The 13,594-nt window shown below is 39.7% G+C and overlaps 1 protein-coding gene across 1 annotated transcript in view; it reads right to left on the bottom strand.

Annotated features, from left to right (window-relative positions):
* The window catches only part of EPB41L4B (erythrocyte membrane protein band 4.1 like 4B), a 191,757-nt gene that overhangs the window by 67,632 nt on the left and 110,531 nt on the right, over positions 1–13,594 (bottom strand). Inside the window, exons 21-22 of the mRNA XM_031055636.1 lie at positions 12,155–12,280; positions 1,036–1,103 (exon numbers count right to left, since the gene is read on the bottom strand). Of these exons, the coding sequence (XP_030911496.1) occupies positions 1,036–1,103; positions 12,155–12,280 (194 nt within the window). The remainder of the gene's footprint in view (positions 1–1,035; positions 1,104–12,154; positions 12,281–13,594) is intronic.

Consider the following 13,594-nt stretch of genomic DNA (forward strand, 5'->3'; position numbering starts at 1 on the left):
TAGGGAAAATACCCATTTGAAATAAACATTAACAAATTTTCCCAACTAGAAGTGTTAATTTTTGAGTTCTGAATGACTTAATTTTTCAAATATAAATCATTATGCCTCTCAAGTAGACTTTTCTATAAGGTGATTAAATGTCTGTTTTCTGTTGCAAGAATTACCACCTAAAAGTTATAAAATAAAATCAGGAGATGACTAGTGCTCCAGTACATATGTATATTACATATACATGAACATATAAAAAAGAGATACACTGGTGTAATTAGCTGATTAACAGCCATGCTGTAAATCCACAACATTTTTCCCTCAAACTCTCCCCCCAGATTTCAACACTGCAGATGTTCAAAGTGATGGAACTACCAGACACATAGAGGCAGGTGATTTCCAAATGTTCCTGCTGTAACCTCCTCTTCAATCATCTGCTGGAAGACAGCATACTGTGCCACTCAAATCATGTTTACAATAAATATGCCTCTTCAAAATGGCCACTCCAATAAAGAAAGACTATTATCCTCTATCAACAGAAGAAAAGTACAATCAAAAGTAGTCACTACTGTCTGCAAATGAGCCATTTTTCCTGAAGACTGTATACCAAATGCCTCTTCTTCTGTGAAGAAAAGACTTTGCATAAATCAGGAAAATGCAGACACAGGGATATTCCAGTTTGGACACCTAGCATGTTACTGATAGAAAAGTTATGAAAACTGACTTATTTTTATATAAGTTTTCTAAGATTGTCTCTAGACCTGATTTCTCACCCAGAGTTTTGTCATTTATTCAAATAGATACACTTAGCCTGATCTTTAAAGCTGAGCTTTTATCAATTCTTAAACTATATCTGATATATATGTACAAAATAAGCACTGTTCTGACAGCCACCTTCTCCTCAGGTCATTGTATGGTGAACTTTACACAGCAACCGGGAGATGAGCAAATTGAACTGTAACAACAAATTGAAATAATGTTTGGAAAATGCCTGATTACATCATATATTAATTTTTTTGCTTCCCCTACAGACAAGAAGCAACAGACCTTACATTAGGGTCCTGCAGACTGGAGGTCTTACTGGGATTTACAAAAGAGGTCTCTTCTTTCACAGCCTGTTAAAAGAAGGAGCCAAAGTTTAGTACAATGTCCATGCACTTAGAATAATACAACTGTTTATTAAAAAAATATTCCTGTAAGCAGCTCAGAAAAGTGCAGCACCTAAAATGCCTACTCTGCTCAGATTTAAAAGACATGATCTTTTTGGGCTTTCATCTCCTACAGCTGAGATTCACTGTGATGAGCAACAATGTACAACGTGCAGGGCAATAGTGTAAGGGAGAGATTGGTACTGGAGGAGAAAGAAAGGAACACTGATATTTATGGCTCCTCTAGAAAGCACTTGAGCAGAAACCATACAAAATCTACACAGACCAACATACTGTAATTGAGCTGTCCTTTCAATTGGAGTAGAATAAATAATTATTCTGAAATAACGATGCCAACTTTTCATTCAGTTTTTGAAAATCTAACTGAAAAATGTGATTCCCTACATATATTCACACTGTATGCACAATTCACAGAAAATCTCACTCACTGCCGCTCTCTGCTAAATTACAGAGTCCTGTCTCTCATATGCCATTTTTCTGTCGATTTGAAAATACTAGTATTGCAAAATAGCTCCCATGGAAATTGCTTTATTACCTAGGAAATGCCCAATCTGGGCAGGTGCTGATATACTCCTCATCTGAGATGCAGTATTCCCAATCCATGTGTAAATGCCAGTGTGAGGACAACACTGCCCCCCACTACAGAAAATACTGACTACAGAGACAAGAGTATTTCCAAATACTCCCCCCCATCAGTCAGGGACTTCTCAGACTGTGACATTTGCACCCTGCTAGAACAGAGGGAGACTGAAATAGTCCCACAATAGAGTGGTTTTTCAGTGTTCAGCATCTGAACCACAGTAATTTGAGGCCATAGGTCCAGATCAAATTAAATTAAATGTGTCAGTCTAATCCTCTTAAAATAGGATGAAACAGATTTCTTCAAATCCATCAAATCCAAATCAAAGGATTTTACAGACACATAAAAATATTGTAATCTTATGTAAGACCTTCCATTCAATAAAAATTGAAATATTTGTGGGTACTCATAAGAAAAGGAAACAAAATCAAATCTGAGTTTCTTCTACACCTTAGCGATGAACTAAAATAAAAATATCAGTAGGGATACTCAATGCTTAGGGAAATCACCCAAGTGTTGGGTTTGTTTTCTCCTTGTAGAGGGAACAGAACCCTCATTGCCACTTCCCAGATCATTATTTACCAGATCATCACACATGGTGGGAAGGGACTGCTCCAGCTTAATTGCGTACACAAAATTAACTGTACGGGCAATTAAACTGGAACCACTGGGAGCCTGACAGAAAGTGAATTCTGTTCTGGGTCTTCTCCAGCCCAGGGAAGTACCTGAAGTGATGGGATAGAGGGCATTTTGAGACAAGTCCTTTAGTAGGAAGTTCATCCCTTCCTATTAGAATTGTTGAACTTTGTATGTTGATACCAAAGCCCCCATGTGCAAATAGGGGACCCTCTGACCCTCAGCAGGAGCTTTATCCCTTTCCTAGGGGGCTAGTTTACAGAGGAAGCTGGTTTACAGCTAGGTTACTTGGAGAACAGGATCAGCAGTAGCTACTGGAGAAGCTCCACTCCCATGTAGTGCCCTTACATATTTGGGTTTAATCTCCCCCAGGCACAGGTTTTCTCAGTCTTGCACAAACACTCCAGAAATTAAGGAATCAGATAAATGTGGCACATTATCACTACACCACCATCCTTGTAACTCAGCCACCAAATGTTTTGCTGCTAAGGTTTTTAGCAAATTAATGTCACATCATAAACCATTTGGGGATCAGGAGTTCAATTTTAAAATTTTAATAAATGTGTAGCTTTAAGCAATTCAGCTCAGCTTTAGAAAACATTTTTACTAGTCTTCTAGTAGCTCTGTCTTGCATATGTTTATTCAAAATCTATTGATTTCTTGAAAGGAAAGAAAAAAAGTTTTTAAGGACTTGAGAGAAAGCATTGAAAATCATTCTTTGTTAGCAAAGATGAGCAGTGGAAGCAATATTTCTTTGTTCTACACAAATTATAATGCTTTTTATAAAGCTGTTTGGTTTCTGAAATCTGTAAATGTGAATCCATCTGTCAGAAACCTAATACAAGGTCTCTTCCACACTGATGTCTTAGCAACATTTTATTGTTAAGCCTGTCAAGCTAGCTGCTTATTATGTGTCAAATTGGTTACTTTTTAAAACTATAAATTTTAGTTCATTCCAATTTTCACTAAAGTAATTGATCTGCATTTTAAGATGCACTTGAACACAACAATGGAAAAGAGATTACAGAGATCAAGAATGCAATGCAGGGGTTGTGACTAGCAATGAAATTATTAAAATTTCACCTACTTTAATGCAATAAGCCATGGATCTCATTGGCCAGCTGAGAGGGCTTCACTGTGTTAGAGCCTTGGTGGCTTCTCAGCTCTGTGACTACATTATTTCTCTCTTTTGTCTTCTCTCCATTGGAAGGCTAAGCCTGCATCTCAAGAAGTCATATATTCCTAAGCAGCATGACCAGCATCCTCCATCAATGAGGAATTTCTCTTGGTACTAATTTTTCTCTGTTATTACTCATGGTTTAGAGATCAGAAAATACTCCTGAACCCACAAGTAAGCACTGCAGACCAGTGAGCAAGTAATCTCCCTCTAAATTGTAAGGAGAGAGGGAGCATGCAAAGAAATGGGGGGGCCTGAACAGCCTCAGGTGATGAGACCTGCCCTCAGCGTACCATGGGTGTGCATTGGCAGGTACAGATTAAAGAAGACGGGCTCATTCTTCTCACTTAATGCCTCTCCTCCCTAGCTGTGGATGAACAGTCACAGGAAAATGTAATACTTGCAAATCCTTCTGCAAAGGGCTTCAGCTGTCAGAAAGTGCACAACCCCTGCTTCACTTGAGGGCTTGTTGGCTTTTGGGGTGTTTGTTCAAAATGAGGTCAGTAAGTCATCATGTGGCAGCCTGTTGCTTTTATTTTTCTTCTTAACACTGCAAATCACATTCACTGATCACAGAAGAACTTTCTCAGCCTTACTGAAAAGACATGACTGTAGAACAAGGGTTATGCTTGTAGACAGCCCTTGCAATGTAATTCCCAGATGGTTTGCCTTCATTCGAAAACAAGCGCACCTGCTGGGGCCAGGATTTGGGTTTCCATTGCAGGATGCCTTCCAGCAGTGGCAAAAGGGGGTTTAGCCAAGGGTGGCAGGAGGTGCCTAGTAGGGAACATACACACAGAGCTGGGCAGAGGCTGCCACTCACTGAAAGCCCAGCACTGAGCTGTGTAAGAAAGACAGAGGCAGAAGCAAAGCATGAAGCTGCTTAGGTCTTAACTAAGGCAGATTCTCCCCTCCCACAGAGGCTGCTACTCTGAGGGAGAGATTTCAGGGCATAGCAGACCTGGAAGCCCAATTTTTACAGAGCAGATTCATTTAATAATTACCCAAAGAGAAACAAGCTACTTTTCTGGCTACCAGACTGCAAATCAAATTAAAAGTTTATCCATATAATCCATCCACACAATGCCATTCTGTTTTTTTTATCTGCATCAGGCCCAGAGGAAAAGAAAAATCCTTAATTTTCTGTATTCATATGCCATTAACTTTCTGGATGATATTAGAAACAAAGAACTACTTTATCATTTTAAGCATTGCTTTATACTATGAAGGGACAAGAAACACGACTGGGCAGCAATGCCATTGTATAGGCTCTCTTCACAGATGATTGCTAAGAAATAATTTCACCAAAGGATGAAAAGAGGAGAAAAGTATCTAAATTTTGTCCACAGTTTTCTGAGCCATCTACCTATGGGCAGCTGGGAGTTCTCAGACTGCTTTTCAGTCAATTCCTGAGCAGTGTTAATCCCTGCTGCTGTCTTGGCAGCCAGGCCCTTTGGAGCCTTAGAGAGGGGGTGGATGTTCCAGGGATGCTACACCCAACTCTGCTGAGCTTTCTAGAGGAGGTGGGAACACTTTCTGGCCCATGAGAGTAATCCCATGCATGAATTCATAAGCCCTGGTGGCTGGATTTGCCTAGTAAACAGCAGCTCCTTCAATTTTCTTCTGAAGAAAGAGCTAGCCCCAGGGTAATGGAGGACAGAACCTTAAAAAGGGAATTGGTTGCACCAAGCATGTACCAAGAGGGAAAATACAGTAAAGACAGAAATTTGTGTGCAGCCTTCTGTGATTTTTGCCAGTGGGGCATTGTGCAAGGCAGTCTGTGTTCTTCATGCTTCAAGCAAGCACCATGGGGTGCTAGTGTCCCTGTGTCTCTCCTCCTTCACAAGGAGAGTTGCTGTGGCTCTCACGTCTATTGATCCAAGATAGGAGCACCTTGGATAAGCAAAAAAACTGCATGAAGAATCAGATCACTGCAGCCAAGGGAGAGTGCCAGGTTCTCATCTGAGAAAGACAAGGGTCTAGAAGGGTCAGGACACATATGATGGCTCTTATTTAGCAATTTCACAAAGTTCTCAGTTGCAGCAAGGAAGGGAGAGCAACACAGCTTTCACATGTTTGGAGATCTTCAAAGGTAAGGAAGGAATGACTCTCACCACAGTGGCCTGGAAATACTTCTCTATCTTGGCTCTTTCTGAATCTGTAATGATGATAAGGAGGCCTGAATCATATTTGATTTTTCAGCTCTTTATCAACAATTTAATCTTTTGTCAGCCATGCCAAATGTTGGTTGATCTCATTAGATAATACAGGCTAAGGAACATGTCATCAGGAAGAATGTTCTGCCAAGGTAAACCTACCTTGGTGATTTAATATGTCAAATGTAACTTCTCAGGCAGAAAAGCACGATGTTTATGTCTCTTGGGAACAGACTACTCTGGTTTTTTTCCCCTCTGAACAAGGTCTGGCACCATGGGCTGTGGTGAGGCTCTTACACATCAAAGCAATTAACAGTGCTTGTCTCATCATGTTCTGGCAGACTCTCAGAGAGGAGACAGAGCTGACATACCCACAGCTCTGGGAGTCTTGTGACACCACTGCCACATTTGCCTCCACTTTCCCAGGAAACAAACTGAAGATCTCATCAGTTCTCATATTTTGTTTATATAAATCTTCACTCCCCTTCTGTACCTCCAGCAAGGCTGCCACATCATTTCCTCAGTTCTTTCCCTGATTTTGAGGTATTATTGCTGACACTCTTCTAATGAGCTGCCACATGTCATATATTCATCACACAAAATCAAAATCTTCTCTTTTTATATCTGTGGAACCATGAAATTCCTGTGCCTCACTTTTTAAGTTGAGTAAACCTGTTTCAACACAGCAACTGAACACAGAGAATTTGAAGCTGAGCCATTTTAAAATTCCATTGTTATGAACAATTATAACTGATGTGATGTTGCACTTGCTGCTGTTCCAGCTGAGAGTCCCAGAGCAGTTGCTTCTTTTTACCTAGCCTGCAACTTGACAGTGAGGTTATTGCTCATCCAAGTGGGTGACTAACAGCAACAGCTTTAGCAAGGAAGGCACAGTGTACATAAGGAGCTGTGGAAGCTTCCCCCACAGCCTGAACACCTCAGCTGTGACCGTTATGCTCACATAATTTCAGTTCTGATCTCTGTGCAAAGACTGCCAAATTGTGCAGTAGCTCGGTGCTCTGAATAAGGACGGATGGAGAGAGGGAGGAAAGGAGGAGAGGGAAGCAAACAGCAACTAATTCATGATGGAAGGAGCCTGAAATGTTGGAAAAGTTGATCCTTTCAGGGTACTTAAGTCAACATCTAGTGAAAGCTGAGAATTCCTCTGGGTATCCAGAAGGATTTGTTTAAGTCCTATAATAAGAAAGATCACATATCATTATAAATCCTCTAGTGTCTTCCCCTCACCTACTCTATTTTCATTCATGACCTGATTAGGGTTTGAATCCAGATCTCCTTAAGTGAATAAAGCTCCAAAGACCCAGCTTACATAAAGACAGGGAATTTTTTTCTAGAAATATATGGCAAAAGCAGCTGGACTTTGAAAATGACAAGTCCTTACACTTGATTCTTTCCTTAAAGGAGGCAGAACACTAAAAGAGATAAAGAATCATCAAAAATGTATCCATGACAGACTGGCACTGTGGATCACCTCACTTCTGCACCTTTTCTACCATAAATAATGCATAGATGCCAGTCTCATTTACATTGCAGCCATGGCTTGCATCTATGTAGGGAGCACGGGATGACACCGGTATCCTGCATGACCTGAAGTATTTTCTGTACCACGGACCTGTCCTTTCCTCAAGGCAACTCTAAACAGCACAGACAACCTGCACTTACTCACATATTTGCAGAACTTAAGGTAAAACTACATTATATTCGGCCTGTACTTGTTTCTAGGAAAGGGAGAAAAAAAAGAGACAGATGGCTATCGACCTGGCCTAAAAATTTGCATGTGTATAGGTTTGTCAAGAAAGTTAGAGTGTGAAAGGAGTTAGAGGACTGAACGTCCCTTGTTCAGCCTAAATGTCCCTTTGTTTACTGAGAACCAAGGCAGGGGAATCAATGGCTTGAGAACCCAAACCTGGCTGATTGAAGATACCTCTTCCCCAGCCAAGAGTTTCCATTGGGGTTGAAAAGGGAGAAATAAATAGGATTTTGTATGCTCTTTTGTAAGACCCCGCAGCTCCAAACCACCTTTTCTCACCACTTTTTTTTTTTTCTCAGCAAACAACCCATAATGTAGCTCAGTAGTAATGTCACCTCTAACTATCTTCTATAAACTGCACTGCAAAAATGTACCTGTAGAATGAGCTTGGCCTTCCCTTGTCTGTAGACATGAGGAAGATGTGAGTGATGCAAGAATTAGCTGCAGTAGAGTTCTGTAACAAAAGGGATCCTTCCCTGTGCTAACCTGCTGGACACACATGAACTCAAAGATTTAGCAAAGCCTGGGTAACAGGTGCAGAATACAGACACCACTTGTGGATGACAAACTGCTAGAACACTGCCTGCCAAAATAAAAAGCCCTGCTGAGATAGCTGTACATTTGCTCAGGACCCTGTGCTTAATTTTAAGGATAATTAGGATTTGTCCAAAGCCAAAATGGACAAAAATAACAACTGAAACCTTCAAGTATCTTTCCTTCATTACTTGGGCCATGAACTTTTTTGCAAAAGAGACTCTTTGTTTGATACCAACAAGTTATGTCTGCTCAATCACAGCATTTCAGCACTGACTCATGCAAGCTGCAAAGGGGTTTTAAATGATAGCGAGAGCTGGTCTTTTGTATTCTGACAGCTCCTTACTGCAGCTTTATGTGAGTACCTCTCAAATGAAGAGCCTGGAATATATGCAAAAAAAAAAAAAAAAAAAAGAGAGACATGTCAGTTGCTTCAGTGTTTAGGGCTCCCCTGGAGCTTAATTATGTGGGAACTGTGACATGTAGTCTGTCAGCTAAAAGGTGGCAGGTCCCTGTGGCACAGTTTGAGAGGTGTGTTGTGAAACATTACTCATTTGCTCTCGCCCTACAGGTAAGTATGGCATGCCCTGTGTAAGCCACAGGCTCCCACAGCTGCATGTGGGTTCCTCACATTTCTCATCTGTGGTGTCCATGGCAGTGAGCTCCTAGATCCAGCTTCCAGCATTCCTGTGCACACTGCAGTTTGTTTCTACATTTAGATGAGTAGCACATAAATATTCCCATCTTCACCAAATAAAAAACCCCAATCCTCACTCATGTTAGTTTTCTGCTGCTCTATAAATCTAAACCACAAGCAGGGCTAAGTGATCAGCACCATAACCTTATAAATTTTCTGTCTCTAACTCAGGTCTATAACTGTGGGAGATGTATTGTCCCCTAGGAATGTGATAAGCTCTTCAGCACAATTCTGAAATGAGAAAGCACAGAGATCATATTCCAGGATATATTTTCAAATGTCTAGCAACATTTCCCCTGGTTTCATTTTTTAAATCATAAGCACTGGAATTATTCATTTATAAAGCTCTCTCTTTTGTTGGTGCCTAGCTGCCATAAAAAAAAGTAAACTACAAAAAATTTCTGTCCCAATTTATATTTTCCATTTGCAAACATTTACTCAATTCTCTGAATTAACAAGGAACAGCTTCTTCTTCTACTACATGCAGGAGGTGCTTTCATAAACTTGTCACATCCTGATGTTAGTAGCATATGGTATTGAAAATATTCCTACTGCTTGAAGGGAGAGCTGTTACAAATACTTCAAGCAACAGTTTGTTAATTTTGGATGTGATCCTACAGTGCACCAATATTTTTCTCATGCTTTTAAACCTAACCACATAATGAAGATGCCCCATGAAGTTTTAAAAAGAATGAGTTAAACCATAGATTTTTTGGGGCCCTTAGAACATTTCCTTTCAAACACCCATGTGTATAAGACAGAGTGTTTCTTTCTTCTTTCTTTTACAAACTAGAGGAGCAAATTCTCTTTTTTCCATTATTATTTTTAAATTTCTTTTGTGCTATCATGAAATATAGGAATAACTGTACTCTACATGAGGAAAAACAAGGCTGCCTTGCTTTACAACTCAAGGAATATAGGCTGTGCCTTACAGACCATAGATATACCTCTTGCTCTGTCTGCCTAGTAAATTGAAATATGACAGTACAAAAAAGAAGAGATGAGAAATTGGAGTGTTAAGAATAAGGCCAGAAGGCAAGACTTTTTGGGGATATAATATGGAACTGGCATCAAAAGATAGAATTGGGCAGAGGATAACATCATTAGTCCTCCAGATATACTGAGCAGTAAGATATGTCATATGGGGTCAAAGAGGGGCAGGATCACAGCCCTGGGGGAATATATGGAGTAAAGTAGTTGCCTTCCATGAAGAAAATTATTCCTTATCTGCTCCCTTGAAAGGATGCTGTGTCTCTCAGCACTGCAATTCCATCCCAGGTCACTTTTCCCAGAAGATGACTGAACTGCCACTGGGAAATGGCTTAGCTATTGGTATTCAGCTAGTTGTCTGGAGGGCTGGGGGCAGGTGGAGAAGATAACTGGGTGGATTTATGGTATCTAATACCATAAAGGGGTTTGTCAGGTCCTCCTGTAGCAGCCTTCCCTTCTCCTGCCTTCTAGAGGATAAATGTTGCATTTCCACTGGCTCCTTCATCATGACCATTTTTCCTACCCTTTTCAGTGCCTGTGTAGCCACAGCTTCTTACTGTAACAGCTGATCACTGCCTGGTCTCTGCCTGCTTATTTTGCAATGTATCTGATATTTTATAATTGACAGGAGGGGAGCTCAAGTGCAAAAGAACTCATCTCTAGTTACACAGGCAATTTTGTGGCTAAGCAGGTAGTTGAATGAGGATTTCTAAGATTAAGGTGACTTCCTATTTTTACTGGCTATAAATCTTAAGCCACACTTTGCTAGCAGTGAAATTTTCAGGGATTTCAAACTGAACCTTATGCCATTATTTACCCACAATATATGCTATGGTGCAACAGTCTTCTTTACCTTCCTTCCCCTGAAATACGATTTTTCTAATTGAGGCCAAGTCCACAGATATCTCCTTAATCCAATTTGATTTTAAAGCCTTGTGAAAAACAACACAGGCAAGAAGGAAAAGAGGAATGCTCAATTTGCTGTGAAAATTATTTACAACACAACAACAGCTAAAGAATATGGTTATGGCAGAAAAAGAAACCCAGGATGCTTTCTCTTGGAAAGCCTCAGACTGAAAAATTAAGGCAGAGCAGGTCAATTGAGAGATGCATACGTTAAGCACATTTCCTATCTTGCCCTAATTATGTATTCTGAATGCAGCAGCACACACTGCTTTCAGCCTTTAACTAGCCAGTCAAACATGACCATTAAGCATATTCAGGAGGAAATACAAATATGAGAAGTATACCATGACATCCTGTAGAAAAAACACAAAGGAAAAACAGAAGATAAACCCAAGGGCAGAAATATGCGGCATAAAACACAGTTGATACAACACAGAGTTCAGAGAGGTGAGAGAACTGCTTTAAGCAAAAACAAAAAGACACAAAAATCACCCAAACAACTCCTTCCTCCTTATGCTGTCAGATTTATGGTTTCTGCTATTGAAATCTAAGGCAGTGAGAATAACCAAATTTTGATGCTTACTTAGATCTAGCTAGACCAGATGTAATGTAGCTCTCAAATGAAAGATCTGCCAGGGAACAACAAATACACAAAGCTGATTGTTAACCAAGTCCTTTGCAGGGCAAGTTGACCTGGTACATTATGTGAAAAGAAACAAAGCAATGGAAATACCAACATAATTTGTATTCAAAGAGAATAGTGTGCTCAAGTATGCCACAGGAACTTGGGATAGCATTATAAAAATCTTTTACCTCTATTTTTCTTCTTAAAACTTTGTATTTGGCTTTATTTTTTGGCACCGATGGCATTATTTTTTGTCCACAAATTTCAATTAAGAAGAATCACACATTTTAGGTTTCAACCTCTGACCGGGAAAATAACTTTTTACAGTCATGCTATTTAGCATCAGTTTTCAGTTGTATGGCATTATTAAAAGAGCATTTTTGAAACAGGATGTATCTAATGTAAACATAAACCAAGCAGTGAAAATAGAAGCTTAAAATTTAGTTAAAAGCACACAAACAAGTAGGAAAGCAAAAGACTAGCTAATATTTCACATTCAGGTATCTAAAGATCATCCCCTGAAATAAAGGTTGAATTTGGATATATAGATATTATCATTAGAACAATCTTAAACCCAGTTTCCGTGAATAGTAGGTAGCCTCAGAAAACTCCCGAGGTTACTCTTTCTAAGCTATAAAGTAACTAAAAGCTAGAGTGACAAAACAGAGATTTCCTGAGGCCATCTTTCCTATTTTCTCAGCCTCTCCTGGCTGTATTAATCATGTCAGTTAGGATAAATTTCCTACTTCCACCATATCAATCATTTTGAGTTACCTGAAGAAACTGCAGAGCAGCTGGAGAACGCTATGTCAATGTGCATACTTGACTAAAAATTACATGCTTCCTCAGGAGGAATGATGGGATTTTGGAAAACTGGTGAAAGCTATGCAACAACTAAAAAAGCAGAGTATTAAACTCAGATTACCTGGGCACCTACTCTAAAAGCAGCTTCCACTTGAGCTTTGAGGATGTTGCACTTCAAATGGTCAGGTACAGATGAAGGTGACACAGGGGCATGAAGAGTCTTTTCTGATACCTTCTTGTCTTCAGCCTGAATTTATTTAAAAAAGAGTGACATACATTAGAAAGATAAGTTCATAAAAATATCAAAGGTTAAATTTTTACTTGTAATAACTTGATTCAGCATTGCTGGCTAAAGCTTCCATATTCATACTCTGAAAGATACATCTTAGAAGTTTTCGAAATATTTAATGACTTGATACTATGTTCAAGACAAGAATAGCCCCAGGGAAGCCTGAGTAATAGAAGCAAGAAAATGATGTGGAATGAAGATACATTAAAAAAGCCCAGCCAGGCCCTGGAGTGGTTGTGCAAACCTGTGATCACACTGAGGAAACAAAACATTGTCTCAAAATATCCCACAGAAGGCAGAATAGCAAACAGCATAATTATAGTGGACATTGGCTTTTTACACCACCCTTAAAATGCAAAGCTTTGCAACTTTAACCAGAGAAATGTGAAGGAATCTTCACTTAATTGCAAGCCAAGCAAAATCTCCTTCGTCAGAAGGAAAAGGAAAATCAAGGAACTTTAAACATTGCTCATGCTGTTTCCTCCTGATATCAATCCTTTACCCACGCAGTGATCTGAATCAGAAATTTTGGCCTCAGGATAGCTAGTGTAGTGCCCTGGTCAAACATGACCTAAAAGTTCTGTGCCTTGAACAAACTTTATCCAGCAGAAATGCCACATCAATAAACTTCCCATGCAGAAAAGAAAACAAAAAGACAATGTAAGAATAATGTATCAACAAAGAGAGTATGGTGAGACCAGGATTGTAAACATGAACTCTTAAACAATGAAACTGTAATATGGCACATATTTTTAGAGAATAATTGGGCAATGGCATAACAGCCATTGCAAACTTTCCTATTCTTCCTGGAAGTGACACCTGAATTAGAGATGAGTAACAGCCCAGATTGTGCATTCATTTTCTGCTCTCCTGGTTGAGAAGGGTGAATGGTTGTATACGCCCAAACAGAGCAGATATGTAATGCTGTCATTCAGATTTCAGCCAAAACAGGTATAATGTATCAGTATACCAGGTCCAATGATCCTCGAGATTCACCTCTGCCAAGTATTTCAAGACAGAACCAATCATTTTTTTTGCTGCTGAAATTACCATATGATTAGCCCTTTAACTTCAAAATCTGTCTCTTTTATCCTTCCTTCTGCCCTCCCCCATGGCATGCCACTGGCTGATAGTAACTACAGTCTTACAGACTCTTTCCTCGAGCAAGCACAGACAAATGGGAATATCAAGATTTGGGGAACACTTTCTGCAAGTGGAGCAAGTCACAAAAGCAATTGTGTTGCCTGAGGAAACTGTTCAGGAAGCACTGTG

The sequence above is a fragment of the Geospiza fortis genome, unplaced genomic scaffold (genome assembly GCF_000277835.1).
Source record: "Geospiza fortis unplaced genomic scaffold, GeoFor_1.0 scaffold206, whole genome shotgun sequence".
NCBI lineage: Eukaryota > Metazoa > Chordata > Aves > Passeriformes > Thraupidae > Geospiza > Geospiza fortis.